The sequence below is a fragment of the Ursus arctos genome, unplaced genomic scaffold, assembly GCF_023065955.2.
Source record: "Ursus arctos isolate Adak ecotype North America unplaced genomic scaffold, UrsArc2.0 scaffold_2, whole genome shotgun sequence".
In the NCBI taxonomy this organism is placed as follows: domain Eukaryota; kingdom Metazoa; phylum Chordata; class Mammalia; order Carnivora; family Ursidae; genus Ursus; species Ursus arctos.
The window spans coordinates 66,804,588-66,829,555 of record NW_026622874.1 but is presented as its reverse complement, the minus strand read 5'-3'; the positions used below and the strand labels follow the sequence as shown (position 1 = coordinate 66,829,555).

The 24,968-nt window shown below is 59.8% G+C and overlaps 2 protein-coding genes across 3 annotated transcripts in view; both read left to right on the top strand.

Moving 5' to 3' along the window:
* The first annotated feature begins 2,295 nt into the window (after positions 1–2,295).
* Positions 2,296–4,271, top strand: LOC113245139 (ubiquinol-cytochrome-c reductase complex assembly factor 4). The gene is made up of 2 exons (XM_026485034.4): positions 2,296–2,390; positions 2,467–4,271. The coding sequence occupies exons 1-2, from the start codon at positions 2,359–2,361 to the stop codon at positions 2,843–2,845; spliced, it is 411 nt and encodes a 136-aa protein (XP_026340819.1). The 5' UTR covers positions 2,296–2,358; the 3' UTR covers positions 2,846–4,271.
* Positions 4,272–5,532: 1,261 nt separating this feature from the next.
* The window catches only part of UNKL (unk like zinc finger), a 37,323-nt gene continuing 17,887 nt past the window's right edge, over positions 5,533–24,968 (top strand). The window contains exons 1-8 of one of the 2 annotated variants that reach the window (XM_026484952.4): positions 5,533–5,630; positions 6,613–6,822; positions 16,764–16,940; positions 17,258–17,391; positions 19,345–19,480; positions 20,191–20,308; positions 22,384–22,468; positions 22,928–23,019. In XM_026484952.4, the coding sequence (XP_026340737.2) occupies positions 5,554–5,630; positions 6,613–6,822; positions 16,764–16,940; positions 17,258–17,391; positions 19,345–19,480; positions 20,191–20,308; positions 22,384–22,468; positions 22,928–23,019 (1,029 nt within the window). In that variant the 5' untranslated portion in view covers positions 5,533–5,553. The remainder of the gene's footprint in view (positions 5,631–6,612; positions 6,823–16,763; positions 16,941–17,257; positions 17,392–19,344; positions 19,481–20,190; positions 20,309–22,383; positions 22,469–22,927; positions 23,020–24,968) is intronic. The other variant, XM_026484954.4, reaches the window with a different exon arrangement.

Here is a 24,968-nt window from a genome sequence, read left to right as displayed (position 1 = left end):
AGCGGTCATTCGGACACAAGGATTTGCTTTTTTTTTTTTTTTTTAAGATTTATGTATTTACTAGAGAGAGCAGGCAAGCGTGCAGGACCGGGGGGGCGGGGGCACAGAGGGAGAGATCCTTGAGCAGATGCCCCGGGGAGCAGGGAGCTTGACTGAGATCGTGAGGTGAGGCAAAATCAAGAACCCACTGAGCCCCCCACCCAGGCGCCCCTGGATTTGCTCATTCTTCACTACGAGCGTATTCATTGCTCTGGCCTCGAAAGCCCCTAACAACCTGAGGGCAGTAAGGGTGACCTCCGCTGCCCCAGGATGGAAGGGTGCCTCCAAGCCGTCCCATTATCAGTCGTAACAGCTGTCCCAAGGACCGACCAAGGACTCCCCGGGCACGGGCTCACAACAGCCTGAAAAAGGCGTGCGACACCCTTTTTACAGCTGAGGAAGTGGAGGCTCAACAGATTAGGTCACCTGTCCAAGGTGTCTTGTTTTTGTCACCCATCTAAGCTGGGGTGAAGTCCCAGCCCCTACCCCTCTCCCCACCCCCACCTCTGCCCCCACTCCAGCTTGTACCCAATGCCCTCAAGCATCCCAACCAGGTGTCTGCATCAGCCTCAGTCAGCACCTCCACCCCTAACCCCTGAGCTCTTTGATTTTCATCTCCTCCAGGAAGCCCTCCAGACTGCACACCAGGATGATTCTGGCCATTCTCCCACAGTTTGAGTCCCCTCCTCCAGTCAGCAGCAGGGGCTCCTGGGGTTCCCTGTGGGCAAGTTGGTTTGGCAGTGATTTAGGGTGGGGTTCTGAGGTAGACGAGAGGAAAACTCTGAAGGTCTGATATACAAGGGAAGCCATTTTAGATTTCTGTATCAGGATGACTGCACATGAACTTTGTTTAAACCAAAAGCCTGACTTAAGACGGCCCGCTACACACACACTGAGCACCTGCTTTGTGAATGAGCAGCCTAAGGAAAACCAGCTTGTCTCTGACATATCATCCACGCTCTGCTCCCTGCATTCCGTCAAGTTAAAACTCTTAATTCCTGCTTATATGCTAATCTTTAATCTTCTGAGCTTTTACAAGATGTAAAGAAGTATGTAATGCTGTAGACAGGTCACTCTCCAGAACTCTTTCTTCCCCATGAAGATCTGTTTCCCCCGCAGCTCTCCTAACTGGGGTTTGAATGAAACTCTCTATTTTCTTCTTGCATTAGCGTTCTCGCCGGTAAATTTGCATGGACAGGGTGGAACAGGTGGGGTGGGGCCCAGGGAGGAGGACTGGGCACACAGCTGCCTCTGTTGACACAGCAGCTCTGAGCACAGTCCTGGGCTGGGAGCTGAGCTGCCGCAGGGCATCAGGGGCGGGCTTCCCAGGCTGGGGGCGGGGGGGGGGGGACTCCCAGATGTTGCTGCTTAGGGAACATCTCCAGTCTGCCGCCCTCGCCCTGATGTCTGGAGAGTCCCTGGCGGGGCAGGGGCAGGGCGGGGCAGAGAACCGCCGGCTCTGGTGCTTCTCCAGGAAGCAGGTGCAGGAGAGGGGCGCTCCAGAGGCGAAGATGATGAATTAGGGAGGCAGAACAGCACAGTTCATAAGGTGGCCTCATGATCTGATTTTGTCACCCAGTCACCCCCCTGCACACACACACATCCCCACGACGTCTGTGATGACGCCTGGACACCCACCCTACGCGGTCCTCTGCCGGGAAAGATCAGCAACACCAAGACCAGTTTGCCCTGAGGACAAAAGCTCCAGTAGCTTCCCTACCGGCAGAGAAGGGAGCCCCGGCACAGCCCGAAGGACACCTTCTCCCCGCTCCCCCAGCCTGACTCGGGATGTCCCAGGAGGGCAGCGCGCTGGGCCCCGCGCACGTGCGCACGTGGTTCCGCGGGCCCGGGGCGAGCACTGTGCGTAAACGCCGTCCCGCAGACCGGTTTGGGTCTAGAGGCAGCTCTGGGTGCCCGGCACCGAGCAAGGCAGAGCGCCAGGACGTGGGCGAGGGCCTGCGGTCCCGCAGCCGCACGGGTCCCGGGGCTGCGCCTGCACGGCGGGAAGGGTGCGGGGTGCGTGGGAGCCAGGGCGACGATCTCGCTCCAGCCGGCCCGGCACCCAGGAACCTCACGGGCTCCTTCCTCTTCGGGCTGGGAGCGAACTACACTTCCCAGCATGCCCTTGTGGGCTGCCGGGGGCGGCTAGCTGCGACGGAAGAGACCTCCCGAGAGTGCGCGTCATTTCCGTCGCGCGAGTGGAACCACGTTCTGTAGTCGTGAACCGAGGCCTCGAACGGCGCCCGGCTTCCGGTTTCGCGCGTCGGAAGTGACGCAAACGGGCCGCGCCGCGGCGCCGAGTGCGGAGGCCGGGTCGCGATGCGCGGCGTCCTACGTCCGCCGGCGGCCGGGTGAGCTGTGCGGCTTCTCGGAGGGGCCGAGGGCGGGAGCGACGGGTGGGCGCGCTCACGGCTGTCTTTCTTCCAGGGCCGTCCGGGCGCTGAGGTTCGTGCGCTGGGCTTCCCGAAACCAGCCGCCGCTCGGTGGCCGGACCCCGGCCCCGCCCGCGGCCGAGGAAGAGGACGACCCTGACCGTCCCGTTCACTTTTCCTCCAGCAGAGCCCACCCGTCCCGCTGGACGGTGCAGCATTCCCTAGGAAAGGAGCAGCAACGGTCCTGGTGGAGGGTGTTGCCTTTCAGCCTCTCCCTCATGGTTGTAGTCATCTGGTGCTTCCTTAGGCAGGAGACCGGCGCGGACCGGTGGTTGAAACAGGTGTTGGGGGAAGAAGAGGAGGCGGAGCCCGGCGATGGTTCGCAGGAGCCTGGAGCTCCGGCTGCCAGCAGGCGAGAACTTAGCGGGCGCTAGCGGCGAGGGGATAGGCAGGCGCCCTGACGCTTTTGCCATCGCGTTTGGCCGTTTCTGCCGTGGCTATGCGCGTCCCCAGAGTGAAGGACTCGGCTCACCTGGCCACGCTGACCCGCGTGAAGGCAGAGCGGAACGTCGTCACGTCGGATCTGGCTCTTTGCCGAACACTTGATGCCCAACGAATACGTCCAAAAGACATTTCATTTTCAGATCCCCAGAAAAGGTTTTGGTTGCATTGTGTGCTGTTGGATTGTGATGTGCCTTTCTACAACGTGATCATGTTTCCAAAGCAATTCTGGTGACACTTGTGATCAGTGTGATCCGGTTTCCAGGTCATTTGCTTCCTGAGACAGAATAACTGGCAGAAAAGTTGTTAAACTTCTGATTTGCAATGTACTGTAGTTCATAGAAATTGACGTTAGTTTTGCAAACTGACAGTATATTTTAACTTGGTAACGTGGAATTAAGCCAACCCCCCCCTTTTGTATCTTATTAAAAAAAAAAAAAAGATTTTAGTCCTTTCCAGTTCCTTTGTTTTTCTGTTTTTCCGGAGTAGGAACTGAGGAAAGAAATCTAAATGTAAATTGTGGAATTTACCAAGGATACCAGAAATAATGAGCTTTCTCAGCTCTAGAGATTTTTATTTTTAGGAAGGTGACAATTTTCTGAGTAGAGTAAGACTGATAAGTATTTCTTTTGACAATTGCAGGCAATATTTTTGGGTATCTAAATGATATGCTTTTCAAGTACTATTTAGTAAAATGCTTAATTCTGAATTAAATACAAGATGCACAAAAGGGAGATTTTATTCATGCTTCTAGTGGCAGGTTTTATCTTGGCATGCCTGTGGTGCCGAAGTTACCTGGAGGTTTCTTTCATTCAGGTGTTTGAAGGCTGGGGGCTACCTGCCAGCCTGCTGGCTTCTGGAAGGGTCTCTGTGGGAGTCCTCTGAATGTCCCGCCCACCTGGGTAAATTGGGCTCAGTAGGGAAATGGAACCCATACAAGTATGTTCATTATTTAGAGACAGATCAAGGTTTGGAAAGCTTGACCTAATTGTAGCTCAGGCTACATTGTTATCCCAGTGGGAAAAAGAAGTACGCCCTCCTTTCCCTAACCTGGCATGATGGTTCTCTGTTTAATTGTGAAGTGTTTTGTTTGAGCAGGTCATTCAAACCTGAACCCTTACTTTTCTCACTAGTTCCTGCAGGGAAAAAAAAAAGACTTAACAAAAAGAATTTTTGTTTTAATTAAAATTCTCATATGACAAAAGCAAGTGACTTACCTGGAAAAGTTATATACTGTAAGGAAGAGAATCAGAAACACTGAAAATCCCACCACCTAGAGCTAACCACTGTGAAAACTTTGTTGTTTACTTTTCCAAATTGTTTTGTGTGTATATAAATACACAGGTTTGCAAAACACAAGGGTGGGTAGTACTGTTTTTGATGATACATCGTGTGCCACATGGGAACAAATCCTGAGTGTCTCCCCGGCAGCGGCCAGGGAGGCGTTTTCTGGTTGCACACTTCACACCCCAGACACGGGTGGGTCTTGTCAGGAGCAAAAGGAAGACCAAGGCCAGCTGGCGCCCATGTGAGTAGGCCCTGCCCCACCTGGGCTTTTCCAAGGGGGGCGGGCAGAGCAGGTGGACAGGTAAACTGCTAGGGAAAGCCCTTTATTACCGAACTGTTTTGTCCTTGCCCAGCCATGCTTCTTCAAGGGCTCGTCTTGCTGCAGTTCACCAGCTTTGGGGGTTTCTGTTCAGAAAACGTCTGCCCGCTCCATGGGCTCTGCCTTATTTTAATTTGCTTTTTAAGAAAATTTTTAATTTAATTACTAGCCAGGTTGAACATGTTAAAAAATGTCTCATGCCCCATATTTACAAAACGGTGTGCTCTGGGCCCGGGTTCTCCTTCCCAAAGTGCACACCCTCCTTCCTCCACCGGGGTCACTGAGGCAGGACCCTGCTGCTGCTGCTTGCTTCCCGGAGTACCCACCCTCTGTGTGTCCCCACGCACCCTGCTGGTGACAGGAGGGGCGTGTGACTCCCCCTTGGCTGTGAGCCTCTTGGATTCTTTTTGAAGATCAGCGTTATTGATACATAATTCACATGCTATTCAATTCACGCACTTAAAGTACGTAATGAAAAAAAATGTTTCGTATATTCACTTGGGGCAGCCGTGACCACAATCTAATATGGGACCTGTTCGCACTCCTTAAAGCTGGGTAGCCATAAGCAGTGGCGCACGGGCCCCCGCATGTCCCACACCGAGCCCTAAGCAACCGCGTCCATTCTTTGCAGCTCCGTACCCAGCCCGGGGGTCAGAGTCGATGAATGAGAGAAGCGCGAGGGTGAGCGGCCAGCCCGCTGTCTCCACGCGGGGAACCTGCTCCGGGAGGCGCAGGACGCTGCGGGGTGGGCCGGGGTCCGCCTGAGGGCGGGCTGGGATGAACGTGAACCAGGGCAGCCCGCGGGGGCGCGGGGCTGTGCACCGGGGGCGGGGGAGGCGCGCTCGAGGCGTGTCCCTGCCGAGCCCGGCGCGGGGCCGGGTAGCCAGGCGGGTCTGGGGTCCGCCGGGTGCCGGTGGGGGCGGGGCGGGGGCGGGGCAGGCGTGCGGGGGCGCGGGGGGCTCCGCGCGGGGGGAGATCCGGAGGGGCGGGGGCGGGCCGGCCTGGCGCATGCGCACTGCATTGTTTTGACTGAAAATGCCGTCGGTTTCGAAAGCGGCGGCGGCGGCGCTGAGCGGGTCCCCCCCGCAGACTGAGAAGCCGACCCACTACAGGTCAGTGGCCGGGCCGGCCGCGGCGGGGGGCGGCCCCGTGCGCCCCCCGGCCCGCGCCCCGCGCCTCTGGGCCTGGGTGTTGCCGCCGGTGCGGCCTGGGGGCCCGCACCGCCCCCCGCCCCGGCCTCTGCGTCGCGCCTAGACTCGGGGCGGGTGGACCGCGGTCCGACTCGGGCTGCCGTCGCCTGAAGTCGAAAGGCGGCGCCCAGGGTCTGGGGCGGCACCTGGGGGCGGGGGCTGGGGAGCGCGGCAGGAGGCGGGGGTCCACGCGCCTCCGGTGGGGGTCGGGGGGCGGGCGCCATCTGCACCCGGGCTGCCTCAGCCTGGAATCAGGGATGGCACCAGAGCTTGGGGTTCGGGGCGCGCCCGGGGTCGCTGTGTCGCCCCTGAACTTGGGGGTCGCGTTAGTGGCCGGGATGGGGGTGCTGCGGAGCGGGTCCCGGGGACTCGCATCCGGGCTGGGGGGGGGCGGCCGTCTGGGCTCGGAGTGGGGCTCGCGCCTGGGGTCGGGGGTCGCACCTCGGGTCGGGGATGGACGGCCGCGCCTGGGCTCGGAGGGAGGGCGGCCATCTGGATTCGGGCTGCCTCTGCCCCGAGTCGGGGCGCGCCCAGGGTCGCTGTATCGCGTCCGAACTTGGGGGTCGCGTCAATGGCCGGGATGGGGGATGCTGCGGACGGGGTCCGGGGAATCGCGCCCGGGCTGGGGATGGGGTGGGGCGGCCGTCTGGACTCGGAGTGGGGGGTCGCACCTCGGGTCGGAGATGATTGCCTGCGATTGGGGTCGGGAACTGTGCCTGGGATCCAAGGGGCATTGTGGGGATGGGGGACGGCCGTTTGGGGTCCTCTGCCTTCAGAGTGGGGGCTGCTCCTGAGGTTGGGGCACCCTGGCTTGCGGGGTCCGGTCCCCGCCCACGAGTCCCCGAGGCCGCCCGCCGGCGGCGGTGGCGGCGGAAGCGACCCGCAACGCTGTTTGTCTTTTTAGGTATCTAAAGGAGTTTAGGACAGAGCAGTGCGCCCTGTTTGTGCAGCACAAGTGCGCCCAGCACAGGCCATTTACCTGTTTCCATTGGCATTTCCTAAATCAGCGTCGGCGCAGACCGCTCCGCAGGCGGGACGGCACCTTCAACTACAGCCCGGACGTGTACTGCTCCAAGTACGACGAGGCCAGCGGCGTGTGCCCCGACGGCGACGAGTGAGTGTGCGCCGCGGCCGGGCGGCCGCCTGCGGGGAGGGTCCTTCTCCCCTCGGAAGCCTTCCGCGGCCGCCGGTGGGGGGGCAGGCTTTTCTCTGCCTCGAGGGCTGCGTGTCTCAGGGACGCCCCTTGCATGGTGCAAACCCACTGCCCCGCCAACGTCGGACCCAGTTCCCCGCATTCTCTGCCTTTGAACCGTCAGGAGGTGCACTTGCTAGGTGTAGGGCCACTCTGACCCCGGTCGGAGAGCGTGCTGCAATGCTTGCTCGCGGTGTGCAAGTTACATCTGGAACGTTTCCTTTCTTGCAGCTCATCTAACTTCTCTTTAAAAAATTGATAGGAAAGTAATCTTATTTGTAGACTGCCATTTCCGTAGCACTCTTAAAGTTTGAAAAACTAAGGTTTTGTTTTGGTTGGCTTTTTTCTTGCAAGTTTCTACATGGTGTTATGAACAGATGTATTTATTTAGCAATATGTAGACTGGGAAACGGGCAAGCGCAGTCGGAGTGTGTGTTCAACGGAGTGGGCAGAAATCCGCAGCCGAGGTTTTGCGCTTTCCTCATAGACCATTTGGGGCAGGAGGAGGGCTGGTCTACCTCTGCTTGGAAGCCGGGTAGCCGCCCTGGGCTCCAGGGCCTCTGATACCCGCGGCCTGTGGCATCCCTTCCGTTCAGATCCAGCACCGATTCCGGGAGGTCCTTCAGGCCCCATCCCCTGATCCTTTGAAAGGAGCTGGATCTCCAGAAACGCTCCCTTTCCAAGACCGCGTTCACTCTGCCGCCAGAGAGCGGAGTGATGTCTGTTGTCCTTCATTTTCCACAGATGCTCAGGCCAGGAAGGAAACTTTTCATCCGTGTGATCTCATAAAGTTTAAACCCTTACACACTTACTGAAGGTGCAGTTGAACACCAGATAGTTAAGTAGCGTTGTTATTACGGCAGCTCGAAGCCTGCTGACGTAATGTGCCCAGCTCCTCCTCGGTTAAGATGTGTTACGCTTGTGAAGTTGGTCTTTTTTTTTTTTTAAGATTTTATTTATTTATATGACAGAGAGAGTGCACATGAGCGGGGGGAGGGGCAGAGGGAGAGGGAGAAGCAGGCTCCCCACTGAGCAGGGAGCCAGATGCGGGGCTTGATCCCAGGACCCTGAGATCATGACCTGAGCCAAAGATAGATGCTTAACCAACTGAACCCCCCAGGCATCCCCCACTTCTGTGAAGTTTTAAAAGGGGCATTATTTAATTGCTTCTTGAGCTGATGTTTTCTGCAAACGGATCTTCAGAAGGGATGTGCTTGTTTAGCTGAGGCCTGGCATCAGGTCCCCCATTTCCTTTGGCCACATCAGTCACACCCATGGGCCTTGGGTCCTGAGTTACTCAGGGGAGGGGGGCAGTGCTGCTCGACCCTGGTGCGGGGATCCAGTCACCCGGCATGTCCGACCCCGTCCTAGGACCCAGTACAAAGGACCAACTGGCAGTATTCACTAATGCTTTTAATGCATGTGGACAAAGCATGTTTGAACAGCTGTTTGGGGTTCTGGATCTGCATGTCCTGGTATTGACTCGGCCCCTTTGCTGGGCGTTAAGGATGACATCCAGTCTTGCAGGATGAAGCATCTGCAGTAGACAGCTACCTGCATGCGGTCATTTCCGTGGGGCTCAGTAGGAATTAAAGAGCACACACTTACTGATTACAGAAATACTAACGTGTGATCTAAATTACAAGGATGTCATCATTGAGAACCAGGACGAGTGGGAGTGAGCTGCCTGTTTGCCCTTTTCTGTTGCGGGTGCACCCTGTGACCGTCCATACAGTGAAAGTCACATGTCTGAGTAAAGATTTTGTCACTTGTCTTGAGCTCCAGCCCTTTAGGAAGCGTTTGGCGGAGCAGATGTCTCCCCTGGGGATCTCTCCTTAGTAATTCCTGCTCCACTCCTTGGGAGAGGGGCTTTCTCATCCCCCACAAGTGGAATGGCCCAGAGTTTGTCCCGATCAGCTACATGTTCTGGTTCATGCAGCGTCGTCCTGGAATTTGTAAGTAGATACGACCTTTCAGAGCAAGGACAGAACCTTCCTTTCATTTCAGTTCATGGGTTCTTGAAAGTTCTGGTTGGGGCATATATACTACCAACCTGGTATTTTAAAGCATGATCACTATGAGAGAGCGAAAAGCCTTCAGCCCTTGTCGGGTGACGCGAGCATCCAGGATTGTTCTTGGCGCTGGCTGGGAGGCCTGGCGGCTGAGCTGTGGGGCAGGACAGGACGGGGACCCCCGGAGGGATGGCACCCCTGCTGTCACGGCCTTTCCTAGGCTGGCGGTCACCTTCTCCCCTCGCTGTCATCCCTCCTCCTGTGGCCCCCTCCCCCACCGACACCCGTTTTCCTTGGCGGGTGGTCACCCTTTCCCTGTCACCATCATCCTTTCCCCCAGGGCCCCCCTATCCCCCCCCTGGTGCTCCCAGTGTCACCTCTGGGTAGACCTCCCGCTGTCATCTCCCCCTCCCCAGGGGTACTCCTGCTATGATCCCCTTTTCTCGGCGGGCGGACCCCGGTTTGGCCCGGGAGGTCAGGCGGCGCTCACAGCCCGCGGTCCTCGCTCTCTGGGGGCGGTCCTCTCTGGCGGATACGCCCCTTCCCCGGAGCCGGCCGCGATTGGCATGCGGGTCACGTGCTCCCGCCCCGCCCCGCGGCCACGGGCCTCCCAGCTGCTTGGCGGGAGCCCGGGGGTCGGCTGCTGGGGGTGCGCGTTTGGCAGTCCACGGAGAGGGGCGGTGCAGGAAGCCGCTTCGGAGCCTAGGGTCTGGCCCAGCTCCCCCGGGTCGGTGTTCCCGCCTGTGAGGACCCGTCTCAGGTATTTCTTAGGCTGGGCTTCAAGGAAAGTGACTCCCGTCCGGAGGGTTTCGTGGTCCGGTCCCATCCCGAAAGCGAAAGCGGGTCTGAGAGCGGCCTTGGGTGTGGATAGCCCCGGCCCTGCTCCCCTCGCCAGACCACCGACCGTCAGGGCCGGTGTGGTGTTCGCACCTGCAGCCGCGTGTGCTCGGCCTTCCTGCTGCCCGAGGGCACATGCGCACGCTGCTGGGGCTGATCTGGTGTCTTCGCAGAGTCAGGTGTGAGTATAGACAGACAAGGGCTTCCCAGGGGTCTGCGGGGCCTCTCTTGGGAAACATTTTCGTTGGGAAAACAATCAAGCAGCGCACAACTATCTCGAGTACAAAGTAACCAGTCTCTGCTGACCCTTCTCCCCACGGGAGTGGCTCTCCAGACCCCCAGCTGTAGATTTTCTTGCTTAAGAAAAGCTTGGCCCGAACTGTTCCTGTGGCCTTATTTCTTCAGGGCTCCCCTGGCGGGCCTGGCTCTTCTCCCCACAGCCCCCTCCTCACTGCCCTTGGGGTGTCTGGGGCAGCTTGCCCTGGGCCAGGTGGGCTGTTGGCGTGTGATTCCATGGGCTTGCCCCTGACCGTCCAGGTGCGCTGGTGGGAGCTTGCTGGCTCAGAGCAGCTGTCCTAATGCATGCCACACCACACCTGTCTTCAGTCTGATCTTTCCGCGCCAAGCCCTGAGTGTCTGCGCCCCTCAGCTTTGGGTGAATTTCCCTGCAAGGCAGCTGGAAACTTGCTGTCAACTGGCGGGACCAGTGACCTCTGCTTGGGCGTTTGGGGTGAGGTGGAAAGCTAAGGGCAGGTCCCGAACATTAGAGCTGAATGGTCCGTAGCCAGGGGGCTACTTACGGTCTGGAAGACACAGGCTTTTAGGGGACACCTTAGCCAGCTTGAGGGGATTACAGTCAGGTGACTGGGTTCGCCTGTGAGAGCCCAGAAGAGTGAAGGTGCAGGGATGAAGGAGGTGACCAGGACGAGGCCCCTCGCACAGGGAGGCCCCCCCCTCAGACTGGCGGAGACTTTTGTCTTCCAGAGGGGGGCGGGGGGGCAGCTTTGTGGGTCAGAGGGAGGAGTTACACCTGTTGCTGGTGCTGATGGTCCCTGTTAGGGACTAACGAGGGGTCGCTGGCCTGGTTCCGAGGTCGAGAGACTGGGGGTGCAGGGCCAGGGGGTGGACGTGGTCAACGTGGGGTTAGCTGGCAGCCCCTGTCCCCTAGTGTCCGAGAGGAGGGCGGGTGTGCGATGACACTCAAGCTTCTCCCTGGAAGCCCCACTTGCCCACGCCCCCCGCCCCCCACTTGTCTGCAGCCCACGGGTCCTCCCTTCGTTCACGTTTGTTGTCTCCCGTGTTCCGTGGCTGCGCCTAGTGGCCAGTTTGTCCTGTTTTGCACCTGTTATTTGTGTGCTGTGTCTGGGTCTCCCCTCACCTCTGAGCCCCTTGGGCGCTGGCAGGGAGTCAGGTTGTACTTGAGGGTCCCTTAAAGCCCAGCAGCATCGACGTCACCTGGGGTCCTCCTGCAGGTGGGATCTGAGGCTCCCACCTAGACTGGGAGCATCAGACCTTCTGGGACTGGCCAGCCCTTCAGGGGCTTGGGACGCACACCCCGGTGTGCCCCTGGCCGCTGCTGGCATGCGATGGGTCTGAGCTTGGTGGGCCACCTCTGTGTCCCTTTGCAGACCCACCTTGGTGAGGGCTGCCAGAGGGAAGGGCACAACTTCAGGCTCTCCTGCAGAGGTAGGGGACAGTTGCGAGCCCCAGTCTGTTCCTCCCTGCTCCCGCCTTCCTTGCTCACGGGTTTCAGTGCATTAGGGTTGTGCTGACGTCCTGTATGTGCTGCTGCATCACGCCCCTGACGGAACCCTGGCTGAATTCCAGTGTTTGGGTCACTAGCGGTGGCAGACGACTTGAGAACCAAGGGCGTTGCCTGAATTTGGTGCTTGGCAGAACCGAGTCACACCTGGGTACACCGTGGGTGCGGCGGGGTCAGCAGTGGCCCATGGATTATCTCTGGTGTTGGGCTGAGCTCCGGCTCTTGCCAGCCCCAGGGAGAGTTCTGGCTTTGCCGCTGTGTCCCCTTGCTTCTCTGACCTTCCGAAGGTGGAGCCATTTTCCTTCATTAAGCAAGAGCCCTCCAGTGTCTTGAGGTCACGCCCTGAGTGAAATAATGGTGTTCGTGCTCCGTGCTTTGTGCTTATGCTCGGTGCTCATGCTCTGTGCGTGGTGCTCCATGCTTGGTGCTCCATGCTTGTGCTCGGTGGTCATGCTTGTACTCCATGCTCGGTGCTCGTGCTCAGTGTCTGGTGCTCCATGCTTGGTGCTCGTGCTTAGTGTCTGGTGCTCCATGCTCGGTGCTTGCGCTCAGGGATCATGCTTGTGCTCTGGGCCTGGTGTTCCATGCTTGTGCTCGGTGGTCATGCTTGTACTCCATGCTCGGTGCTCGTGCTCAGTGGCTGGTGCTCCATGCTCGGTGCTCGTACTCAGTGGCTGGTGCTCCATGCTCGGTGATTGTGCTTGGTGGTCGTGCTTGTGCTTCATGCTCGGTGCTCATGCTCAGTGCCTGGTGCTCCATGCTTGGTGCTCGTGCTCAGTGTCTGGTGCTCCATGCTCGGTGCTCGTGCTCAGTGTCTGGTGCTCCATGCTCGGTGCTCGTGCTCAGTGGCTGGTGCTCCATGCTCGGTGCTCGTGCTCAGTGGCTGGTGCTCCATGCTCAGTGGTCGTGCTTGTGCTTCATGCTCAGTGCCTGGTGCTCCATGCTTGGTGGTTGTGCTCAGTGCTCCATGCTTGGTGGTCATGCTTGTGCTTCATGCTCGGTGCTCGTGCTCAGTGTCTGGTGCTTCATGCTTGGTGCTCATGCTCAGTGTCTGGTGCTCCATGCTTGGTCATACTTGTGCTTCGTGCTCGGTGCTCATGCTCAGTGCCTCGTGCTCCATGCTTGGTGGTTGTGCTCAGTGCTCCATGCTTGGTGCTCATGCTTGTGCTTCATGCTCGGTGCTCGTGCTCAGTGTCTGGTGCTCCATGCTCGGTGCTCGTGCTCAGTGGCTGGTGCTCCATGCTCGGTGCTCGTACTCAGTGGCTGGTGCTCCATGCTCGGTGATTGTGCTTGGTGGTCGTGCTTGTGCTTCATGCTCGGTGCTCATGCTCAGTGCCTGGTGCTCCATGCTCGGTGCTCGTGCTCAGTGTCTGGTGCTCCATGCTCGGTGCTCGTGCTCAGTGTCTGGTGCTCCATGCTCGGTGCTCGTGCTCAGTGGCTGGTGCTCCATGCTCGGTGCTCGTGCTCAGTGGCTGGTGCTCCATGCTCAGTGGTCGTGCTTGTGCTTCATGCTCAGTGCCTGGTGCTCCATGCTTGGTGGTTGTGCTCAGTGCTCCATGCTTGGTGGTCATGCTTGTGCTTCATGCTCGGTGCTCGTGCTCAGTGTCTGGTGCTTCATGCTTGGTGCTCATGCTCAGTGTCTGGTGCTCCATGCTTGGTCATACTTGTGCTTCGTGCTCGGTGCTCATGCTCAGTGCCTCGTGCTCCATGCTTGGTGGTTGTGCTCAGTGCTCCATGCTTGGTGCTCATGCTTGTGCTTCATGCTCGGTGCTCGTGCTCAGTGTCTGGTGCTCCATGCTCGGTGCTCGTGCTCAGTGTCTGGTGCCCCATGCTTGGTGATTGTGCTCAGTGCTCCATGCTTGGTACCCATGCTTGTGCTTCATGCTCGGTGCTCGTGCTCAGTGGCTGGTGCTCCATGCTCGGTGCTCGTGCTCAGTGGCTGGTGCTCCATGCTCGGTGCTCGTGCTCAGTGGCTGGTGCTCCATGCTTGGTGGTCATGCTTGTGCTTCATGCTCAGTGCCTTGTGCTCCATGCTTGGTGGTTGTGCTCAGTGCTCCATGCTTGGTGGTCGTGCTTGTGCTTCATGCTCGATGCTCGTGCTAAGTGTCTGGTGCTCCATGCTCGGTGCTCGTGCTCAGTGTCTGGTGCTCCATGCTTGGTCGTGCTTGTGCTTCATGCTCAGTGCTCATGCTCAGTGCCTGGTGCTCCATGCTTGGTGGTTGTGCTCAGTGCTCCATGCTTGGTGCTCGTGCTTGTGCTTCATGCTTGGTGCTCGTGCTCAGTGCCTGGTGCTCCATGCTTGGTGGTTGTGCTCAGTGCTCCATGCTTGGTGCTCGTGCTTGTGCCTCATGCTCAGTGCTTGTGCTCAGTGCCTGGTGCTCCATGCTTGGTGGTTGTGCTCAGTGCTCCATACTCAGTGGTCGTGCTTGTGCTCTATGCTTGGTGCTCGTGCTCAGTGCCTGGTGCTCCATGCCTGGCAGTTGTGCTCAGTGCTCCATGCTTGGTGGTCATGCTTGGTGCTCCATGCTTGGTGCTCATGCTCAGTGCCTGGTGCTCCATGCCTGGCGGTTGTGCTCAGTGCTCTATGCTCAGTGGTCATGCTCATCTCTGTACTTAGTGCTCATGCTCCATACTTGGTGCTTGTGCTCAGTGCCTGGTGCTCCATGCTCGGTGGTTGTGCTCAGTGCTCTGTGCTCGGTGGTCGTGCTTGTGCTCCATGCTTGGTCCTCGTGCTCAGTGCCTGGTGCTCCATGCCTGGTGGTTGTGCTCAGTGCTCCAAGGTCGGTGGTCGTGCTTGGTGCTCTATGCTCGGTGCTTGTGCTCCATTCTTGGTGCTCATGCTCGGTGGTCATGCTCATGCTCAGTGCTTGTGCTCAGTGCTCCGTGCTCAGTGGTTGTGCTCATGCTTGGTGCTCCGTGCTCAGTGGTTGTGCTCAGTGCTCAGGGCCAGGCAGGGGGGTTGGGCCAGGTTCTGGTTGCTTTGGTAACGGCACGAGAGGGGAAACTAGAGGGTGCTTAGTGCTCTGCCGAGGGGCCGCTATGAAGCAAGGGAGGGCTGAGACATGGCATCATGACATCAGGATGGGAGGTCAGGCGGGGACTTCCAAGGAGTACACTCAGCACTCTTTACCAGTGGCGTCAGCCTCTACCGTCGTGTGAAAAGCAGGGGGCCTCATGTTCTCCTCCGGGCTGTCCAGTGTGGCAGAGCTCTCTGTGACAGCCTTGGCCACGTGGCTGCCTAAAACAGTCACAGGCCAGTGCATCGTGTACACGCAGAGTAGAGCGTGGAGGGACGGGAAATGTGAAACACAGCTGGGCGGAGAGGGGTCTGGAGGGGGAGGCGCCAGCATGCACGCTAGTACATGGTGCGGAGAAGCCCCTTGCACCACGGCCTTCCCGGGGACGGGGTCTCCTGTGTCAGGTGTGTGGTAGCCACAAGGTCGTAATTCTTCCTTTGCACAACGTGGGAGCGAGCTGTCTCGGGACCTCCTCCATTTCCCGCACGTCCTTGGGGACTGCCTGTGGCCGCTGCTGTTGTGCAGAGTTTGCCGGGACGCTGACTGGAAGAGGGGCCTGTGTGCCCGATGGCCTCATTTCCAGTTCTGCTGTTGCGAGGGCCTGTTGCGTCCTCCCCTGTGGGCTCGTCCTAGGGGTCCCGGGGGCGGCTGCGCTCTGGCCTCTTGGTCTGGGCGCCGTGACGTGGCTGTGTCGAGGTGTGAAAACGCTGCGCGAGCGCACTTCTCTGTATGAGCAGATCAGATCTCTCCTCTCTCCCCTCTGGCCCCAGGGGCTCTGTCGACGATTATGGTAACGTGTGTGATGTGAAATGTGTGATTTTGCCGTGTTTCCGTGTGCGTTGTGGTGGCAGTGGTCACTTTCACCATGTTGTGCACCCGTCCCCACTGTGCTTCCAGACTCTTTCCAGCTTTGCACTAGGTCCCCGCTGCTCCCCCGGCCGCTCACACCCACGCTCCCTCCTCCCGTCGCTCTGCCTTGGACTTCCTAGGACCGGCTGGAGTGGCATCGTACGGCCATCGTCCCATAGTGTCCAGTTTCTCTCTCTGAGCAGAACGTCCTCAAGGTGTGCATGTTGTAAAATACATCGGAATGTTCTCCTTTTTGAGGCTGAGTAACGTCCTGCAGTCTGGACGGGCCCCCTTCTGCCTCCCCGCTCATCAGCTGATGGGCATCTGGGTCGTTAGAGGCCTAAGCTGTTGTGAATCCCGTGTTTCCGGTGTTCCTGGGCGCACACCCGGAGCAGACGTGGCCGGCCCGCCCATTGGCTTCTTTTTGGGCTATTGCTTGGTTGGTTCCAAAGGACCTGGCCTGGTAGGCACGGCGTCCTGTGTGTCTTCACGTGCTGTGCACACCACAGGTGCCCCAGAAGGGTTGGGTGCCCTGTGCCAGGGCCGAGCCTGCGTTTCCTTACCGTAGGGGAGAGGGGTTGAGAGTGAGCAGCCCCGGAGTAGTTCTCTCTGGGTCTGGTCCCTGCTGTGTGTGGGGAACCTCGCAGGCCTTGAGGTGGGGCTGGGCCTTGTTCGAGCCTCAGGTGGCGCTCCGCGGCCATCGCTGGAGGGGACGGGCAGTGACAGAGTCCCTCCCCACTCCTCGGGCAGCTCGGGGGCAGGGCTCGCTCAGGCTCCATTGCGTGTTCTTGCTCTTCTGTGTCTGCCGCTCCTGACTAGACAGACTGACCCCGAGGTGGGCTTGGGGCCCGGCTCCACGTGTGCTGCTGCCCCCCACCCCCACCCCTGGCGTGAGCCCTTCGCTGCCTGGGGAGCCATGTGGACTCCCCCTGGAAGTGAGTGGCTCAGCCCCCACACATGACCCTGCCCATCCCCCGCATCTGCTTCTCTCTTGTCCCACCAGCGTCCCCCTCCGGCCATGTCCAGGCCCCTCCTATCCTCGAGGGGTCCCCAGAGGTCCCTGGGTGGAATGGGAGTGACACCAATCCCTCGTCTGGTAACACTTGTCAGAAACAGTGAGGGCACAGCTATGTCCGGGGGGAGAGCCTCATTTGTCCGTGTTCACAACATGACGCAGGATGATTTTCAGGGAGATCTGGTGTATTTTCTACCATGTGTACCAGGGGTCTGAGTGCCCTGGGGACAGGTGCTCTGCCCGGGCTGGCAGTCCCACGGTGAGAGCAGGGGTTTGGCCAGCTCCTGACACGGGGTGGGGCAGGTCGATGCGGAGGGTGCCCCCCAGTCCCAAGGCCTCAGATGGCCTGTGTCGGCCCCTCTGCTTCCCAGGTGTCCGTACCTGCACCGGACGACCGGGGACACGGAGCGCAAGTACCACCTGCGCTACTACAAGACGGGCACGTGCATCCACGAGACGGACGCCCGGGGCCACTGCGTGAAGAACGGGCTGCACTGCGCCTTCGCACACGGCCCGCTGGACCTGCGGCCGCCCGTGTGCGACATCAGGTGTGTGGCGCGTCCCCGCTCCCCTCCCGGGGCTGCGGGCGCTCTGTCTCCGGCTTCCTGACGAGGCGGTTCCTTTCTTCTGATGCGTGTGCCCGTGGGAGCTCGCGGGGCTGAGCTTGAGGGAGGCGGCCAGGTCCTCGCTAAACACAACTCCGCTCCGAGGATGTCAGATTTAGGGTTGTGCCCGAGGCCTACGGGACGCCCGTCCAGAACCTTCTAGGCAGCTCCACACAGTGACAGACAAACGATCGTCCCTGTTTGCCGACGGGCTGAGGCCGAGGTGGCCGAGCTGTGACCCGCCTGTTGTTTGCTCGCAGGGAGCTGCAGGCACAGGAAGTCTGGCAGAACGGCCAGCTCTGCGGTGTGGATGGCATCCCTGACCTGCAGCCCGGGGTCCTGGCCAGCCAGGCCATGATTGAGAAGATCCTGGGTGAGGACCCCCGGTGGCAAGGTAACCCCGAGGCCGCCGCGGAGGGGGGCAGAGGGCCCTCGTCTCTGTGAAGCGACCACACAGTGCACCTCAACCCCTTCATCTGGGGACCAGATGGGGAAACTGAGTCTCCAGTGGCAGACATTACCCCCAGTCCCTCAGGTGGTGGCGGCCGAGTGGGATCTGAACCCAGGCATCTGGTCCCCAGGGCTGCTCTGACCTTCACCCCAGCGTCTCCTGGGTGAGGTCAGCCGTTGGCTGCCGCCAGAGAGCGGACCGCGTCTCGGGCACAGCTCCTTCCTGGGATTCCCGTCCTGGAGCTGGGCTGCGGTGGGGGTTGGCTTTTTAATTGGTAGATTTTATTTTGGGCTCTTTAGGTTTATGGCAAAGTTGCAGGTAGTACCCACTTTGCACGACCCCCCTCCTGGTTTCCATGTTATAAACACTTGCACTGACCTGATATATTTGTTAGAATCAGGGGACCGAGATGCCTACGTCATCGCTAAGTAGTGAGCACAGGAGCACAGGTTCTCTCAGGGCTTCTGGCCGCGCTGGGCGGGGGTGTCATGTGTCTGCCCTACAGGGTCGTACAGGCTGGCGCCACTGCCCCAGCTCCTGGCGACTCCCGGTCCTTTACGCCGTCGTTCTGTTCCCGGGGCTTTGCCTTTTCCAGAGTGTCACGTAATTGGAACCATCCAGGACGTAGCTTTTTGGACAGGTCCTGGCTGGCCAGCGCGTGTCTTCTCCCACCGATAGCCGCTGTCGGGACCGACCGCCGTGTCTGTGTCCGTCGGCTTCTGACGGACTTCGGGCTCATAGGCTGTGTTTTGGATGCTTTCTGCCGTGGGGGTGGGATGTGTGTGCTGCTTCTGGGGTGTGTTTGCACGCCTGGGTGTGTGCAGACCGCGTGCGTCCTCACCGCCCCAGGGGCCGGGACCACACGCTCGCGGGTGACTTTCTGGACACCTGGTCTTCACATTCTCTTCGCAGCGTTGGAGGCACTGAGAAGCGTGCGTGTCCCCTGGTTGCCTTGAACGGCTCACTTCTGCCCATTTCATGGCACTCGGCAGGACCTCGTGTCTGTACCAGGCACGCGGGCAGTACTTGGGAGTCAATATTCTATAATTTTTATTTTCTCAAAGTCGGCCTTTTTGTTCCTCAAACCCCTTTTGCTCTCTCCATGCCCTCCTGTGTGGTTTACCTCTCTTGTCTTTTGATGACCTATCGGACATTGAATCTGGCGTGGCCGGACTTGGAGACGTTTCCTGAGGGCCGGGTGGCGTGGCTCGGGGCTCTGGGGCCAGGCTGTCCTTCCCGCTACTGCTTGCTGTCCCTCAGCACGGAGCCCAGCGCTGGTCCATCATTACCCAGCCCGACAGTGGTATGATTTCTAGGAACATCCTCTCATCAGTTCCTGCCTTTAAATGACCCCGGTGGCTTTTGCTTGTTTTTGCTTTGAGATGAAAAAGAGCGTGAGATTACCCATTTAAAAAACAGACCTGTTTTGGGAGCAGTTTTCGGTTCCGCTGATGGGAAAGTACGGAGTGTTCCCACACACCCCGTGACTCCGTGTGCTCCGCGTCCCCGCCAGCGAGCCGACAAGGACGTGCCCTTACACCCAAAGTCCATCATTTACATCAGAGTCAAAGGGGTTTTCAGGGGTTTTCAGACGTTTGGGGTCGCACAGCCCTGGGAGCTAGTTTGAGACTCTCGTCGGCCCCCAGGTCAGCCCTGCGCCCCCACCGCACCCGCGTCCGTGCTGTCGGTGGCCTGCCAAGGGCGCACCTTTCCTGTAGCAGGACCACACGGGCGCTAGGCTCCTGTATCGGCCCTCCCCTGGAGCAGAGGTTCTCGAGTTCCTCCGGTTTGCGGTGGCGCGTGGCCGTGGGGTGGACACACTGTGTTGATCCATCGACGGATACTTGGGCCGTGTGGGCGCGTGTCCACGTTCCCACGTGAACCCCTGTTTTTCAGACACCAACTTTGTGCTGGGCAGCTACAAGACGGAGCAGTGCCCGAAGCCACCGCGGCTGTGTCGCCAGGGCTACGCGTGTCCTCACTACCACAACAGCAGGGACCGACGGCGAAACCCCAGGAGGTTCCAGTACAGGTGAGGCCCTGGGGCTCGGGCCTGTCCCAGCCTGAGCTCCGCCTTCTCCTTGCGTGAATTCGGTGCTGCCTCGCGTGCCTGAGAGCGCCCGCCCCCATGTGGCAAGCTGGTCCACGACAGCCAGGGCTCTCTCCACCTCGTTTTGGGGCTGAGGGGCCTCCAAGTGTTACTCGCCAGAGGTCTGCTGGAGGAGATCAGATGAATTTACTCTGTATCAAAGGGATAGAAAATGTGCCAAAGAACAATAATAAGATCTTATTTTCTCCTGCCGGTAATTTTATTCCATGAAACCAATGAAATGACAACAGCGCTTCCGGCAAGTCCGCAAAGAATCAGGATTTGGGGTGGGTTTTCACACTGTGGGCTCAAACGGTTGGATTCGAGGGCGAGGGCTCTGCGTGGGGCGGGCCCGGCCTCCTGTGTCCCCGGCTGCTTCCCCACATGACACTCACGGCAGCGTGGGGCGCTTGGACTCAGCCTTACTCTGTGTTTTGTGGAAAATGAAAACAGGCCGCCTGAGTCCCTGTCTGGGTTTCGGTGGCTGTCAGTGTGCTTTTGCGTGTCTTGGTGAGGAAAGAGCCGTGCGACCAGGGTTGTGTGCGCTGTCCCGCGTGCGAGGGGGGACCCTCGACAGCTGGACAGACGAACAGCCACGGGCATGCAGGAAGGACGCCTGCTCTTGTCCCTAGTGACCCCACCCTATCTCCCAGGTCCACCCCGTGTCCCAGCGTGAAGCACGGTGACGAGTGGGGCGAGCCCGCGAGGTGTGACAGCGGGGACAGCTGTCAGTACTGCCATTCCCGCGCGGAGCAGCAGTTCCACCCCGAGGTACGAGCCCGTCTGCCGGGGGAGCCACGGCGCCTCTGCCAGCCTGTGCGAGGCCAGGTCTCCTTCTGTGTCTGGGGGTCCTGTGATCCAGAGCTCAGCAGCGCTGTGAGGTCCACAGTTAGGGCTCGTTACTGACAGGATACAGGCTGAAATCCGTGGAGGGCAGGGTCCTGCGTGGAGCGTGGTCCCGCGTGGGGCGGGCTCCCTGGGACACCAGGCACTGACGCCCAGCTCCGTCTTTCAGTGGGTCGTGTGGACAGTGCCCACTTCTTCCCACAGTGATGTGTCACCAGTCAGGGAACCCCCTGGCCCTTAGCGTCTAGGGTTTTTATTCGGGCTCACGTGGACGTGGCTGACCTTAGTCCACAGCCCGCCAGAGGCTGAGCTGATGCCGCGTGGCCCAGAGCCACCACCGTAAACCACGCTGTTACTGTCTGGTGTGGCCCACGACCAGGCAAACAGAGACACTGCCCAAGGGGCGCCTGGGTGGCACAGCGGTTAAGCGTCTGCCTTCGGCTCAGGGCGTGATCCCAGCGTTACGGGATCGAGCCCCACATCAGGCTCCTCCACTGTGAGCCTGCTTCTTCCTCTCCCACTCCCCCTGCTTGTGTTCCCTCTCTCACTGGCTGTCTCTATCTCTGTCAAATAAATAAATAAAATCTTAAAAAAAAAAACAAAAAAAAAAAAACAGAGACACTGCCCAAGCAGGACATTCCCGGGGCTCAGAGGTCACCCCGCCCCGGGGCCGGTCAAGGCCGGTCCTTGCTTTGGAAGGTGTGGGTCAGCTGACATCGCCCGAGCAAAGCAGCACACACTTGGATTTCTGTGAAAAACAAACCATCAGGGGCGCCTGGGTGACGCGGTCAGCCAAGGGTCCAGCTCTTGATTTCAGCTCAGTCATCATCTCAGGGTTGTGAGATCAAACCCTGCGTGGGGGTCTGCGCTTAGTGAGGAGTCTGCTTGAGATTCTTCTCTCTGCCCCTTCCCCTGCTCGCTCGCTCTCTGTCTCTCAAGTAAATAAATAAATAAATCTTTAAAAAACGAACAAAACCGGGCGCCTGGGTGGCTCAGTCGGTGAGAGTCTGCCTTCGGCTCAGGTCATGATCTCAGGGTCCTGGGATCGAGTTCTGCGTCGGGCTCCCTGCTCCATTGGGAGCCTGCTTCTCCCTCTGCCACTCCCCCTGCTTGTGTTCTTTCTTTGCCAAATAAATAAATGTTTAAAAAACAAAACCCCAGCGAATCAGCCCCCTTAAGAGGCAGGTGTAGGATGGAGGACCAGGGCCAGGCTTCCCACCAGGAGGGCAGTCAGGGAGGGTGCAAGGTGCCGGTCCCTGTGAACGGGGCTGGGTTGCAGGAGGAAGCCCGTGTGGGGACGGCAGGGGGCGGGGGTGGAGCAGTGGAGAGCAGGAGATGGGGACCCGTCAGTGCCCAGGCCGGGTGATGGGCGTGGGCAGAGGGCTGCTCCTGGCCCAAGGTCCTTGCAGCCCCACGGAAAGAGGGCAAAGAGCAGAGGGGAGTTAGTGGCATTTGTGGGGGAAGGTTGGCGGGATCTTGAGGGTCGTGGTGAGCTGGTGGCCAAAACCAAGTGCTGTTGGTACCGTGAGAGTATTTTTGACCAAGTGGAGTGGATCACAGCTGGCCATGGAGCTCATGCATGTGTTCGTGTCATGGGCCTTTCTTGAGTGCCTGCTGTATACCGAGCGCTGAATTGGGCACCTCTTTCAGAAAACGCCAAGTGGTCAGTTGACTTTGCCTGTGATTTCAAGGACAGTCTGGTCTGCTCTGTGGAAGGGAGGGGATTCTGGACCATGGCATGTGGGGCACAGGGCCACGTGCGCACCCCATTCTCAGGAGACCTCGCCGAGATTTGGAGCAGGGATCCCCTGCGCTGTGCCACAGCGACTCCTGGCTTCCCGCGGAAACCCGTTCCCAACCGCCACGTGGGGGGAGCCCGACCCTGAGATCATGACCTGAGCCGAAACCAGGAGCCGGACGCTTCACCAACCAGCCCCCCCAGGCGTCCCTGTTTTGTTTCTGACTTGTGTTCATTTTGTCGTCTGACCTCCGCGTCCTAGATCTACAAGTCCACCAGGTGCAACGACATGCGGCAGACCGGCTGCTGCCCGCGGGGCCCCTTCTGCGCCTTCGCCCATGCGGACAGTAAGTGCCCGGTGCCTGCCGCTGCGGCCCCCGCCGGCTCTCCCCGCGTCTGGGGCAGGGGGGGAGCTGGCAGCACCCGACATCCCTCCCAGGGGCACGTTGGGCTGGCTCCGCCTCCTGGTCAGAGGCCACGCTGCCCTGTGGGCCCAGGTTTCTGGCTCAGTGACGGCCGTCACAAACTCCAGTTTTCCCTCCTGCTTGTTATTGTAACCGGGAGGGTGGCTGGTCTTGTTGAAATTTCCTTTTTCTCGCCCTCAAGTCCTTGAGGACTGGCGCCCAGAGACCCCGCTGTTCCCTGTGGCGCTGCAGCCGCCCCCTCCCTGCTCCCGTCGCTTGGGAAGACTGTGGTCTCCGAGCCTCCCTCCCTCGCGTCGGGGCTCCTGGGACCGGGTCACCCTGCACACAGCTCTGTTTGCAGCCCATGGTTGTTCAAAGCCCTCTGCCTTCCTTTCTTGACAGAAAGCCTCGGGATGGCCAATGGCTGGGGCTGCCGAGACCTGGCCCCCACCCCCGCCAGCAGCTCCGCGGCCAGCAGCGGCCAGCCCGCACACGTAAGTGGACAGCACCCTGAGGAGGGTGCCCCAGGGCACGAGTGCTTAGGACACAGATTTATGTGATCTCTGGGTGATGTGGGTGCGTAGTCGGCCTGTGGGGTTGGCAGCTCCTTCTCGAAGTCCATGAGAGCCTGGCCGGCTTCTGGCCTGGGTGGGCTGACCCAGCCGTGCCTGACACACACACGTCGGCCACGCAGGAAACGCGGTGTCGGGCTGAGCGTCCAGAAGGGGCCCCGAGTCCAGGTGGGACTCCTGGCGGGTAGCCAGCCGTGGCGGGAGGGGTGGTGTCGGGCAGGGCAGGTCCCTCGATAGCAGCCAGGAGGGCGGCCCCAGCGGTCTGGGCCCCGGGCTGGTGCTGCAGGTTTGCTTCAGGCACTGAGAGATTTGGGGCGCTTGTGTCAGGGAACGGATGGCGCTGCCGGGTCAGGACCCTAGTGTCTGTGCGGAGGGGGCTCAGACCTCGCGGCCGCCCGTCACTCTGACCATGCAGCTCCTTCTGCCTGCTCTTGCTGGACGCTTGCAAGAGGGCGAGGGCCACCCCTCCCATGGGACGAGGCCGTTGTCAGGGCTGCCGGGAAAGTGCCCCCGGGTGAGGAAACGGGCAGCACACAGGTGTTTCCCCACCTGCCCACCTTCCCGCTTGGGGCTTTTTTTTTTTTTTTTTTACAAAAAGAGTAACACGGGAAAGGTGAGGAAAACCTGGGCGGAACTTACTTGAGAGGAGCCCGGCCGGTGAGACGCCCAGTCATAGTCTGTTCTGCGCCTCCCTGTGTCCCGGGCCAGAGGCGACCTGGCCATGGCTGGACGCCGGGTGGGTCAGCACGCAGTGGGCTGTCTGAGCCTGAGACGGTAAAGCCCAAAGACCAGAACTGTCGTGTGCCTCTGCGTCCCCGCAGGCCTGGCTCAGAAGCACCAGGGGTCCAGCGTGATTGCTTCTCGCGCCCCCGTGCCAACAGCACACAGGCTCCCCTCACCGTGCGGCCCTGGTGAGGGCCCAGTCCCTGTGCCGCTGACCCTTCACGCCCAGTCCGTCTGCACACACCCAGCCAGGCGTCCCCTGGCTGACCAAGCGGGGGAGTGTTCTGGACCACCAGCCAGCCAGTAGCCTAGCCCGGCACTGGGCACAGCAGGAAACCCTCCCTCTCTCCACTCCTTGGTGGCTCCCAGGGGACCATGGCAGTTGTGGGCTTAGGTGGTGGTCAGAGGGCCACTGGCTTGGCCTCCCTGAGGGCCTGGGCTGAATGGAGCCTGGTGAGGGGTTGTACCTGGGAAGGCAACATGCCAGACGGAAGCCCCGGGCCCCTTGGGGGGCGGTGCTGGAACAGTATGCCCATGCCTACACACGTGGTCTGGTGAGGGCGTCTTTTATGGTTTTTAAATTATTATGCAATTTAAGAAGTTAACCCGCTAGGGTGCAGAGCAGGTGCCGGGGCCGCAGGTGAGCTCCGGGGGGATGGACGTGTGAACTGTGTGGAGCTGGTGGTCACACGACCTTGTGCCCGTGCTGAGCGCCATGGAGCCCTTCACTTCGGAGAGCTTACACTCCCATGAAGTCGTCTCCACGAAGAGTAAGAGACAAGCCAGTGCTGTCTCGTGGGTCGGCTCTGACTTCTGGGCCCCCTCATGGACGATCTTGGTGGCAGCCCAGGGGCACGGCCAGCCCGGCAGCTGGAGCCAGCTTCTGCCCCAGCGAGAGCCCTGCTTCTGCCTCCCTGAGGTCTCCTGCTGCAGCGGCCCCTCCAGGATGGCCAGGTGGGGGGCAGCGGCCTCACCAGCCCCTGGCCACCCCACGGCACCAGGTCTGGACGAGGAGATCATGCCGGGGTGGGCACTGTGCATGGAGGCTTCTCATTCAGACAGCTCGGTCTGCCTCACTCCCAAGTATCGTCATTTGTAAGGACGGACGTCAGAACCCAAATCTTGACTTGTGCATAGCGCATGTCCCT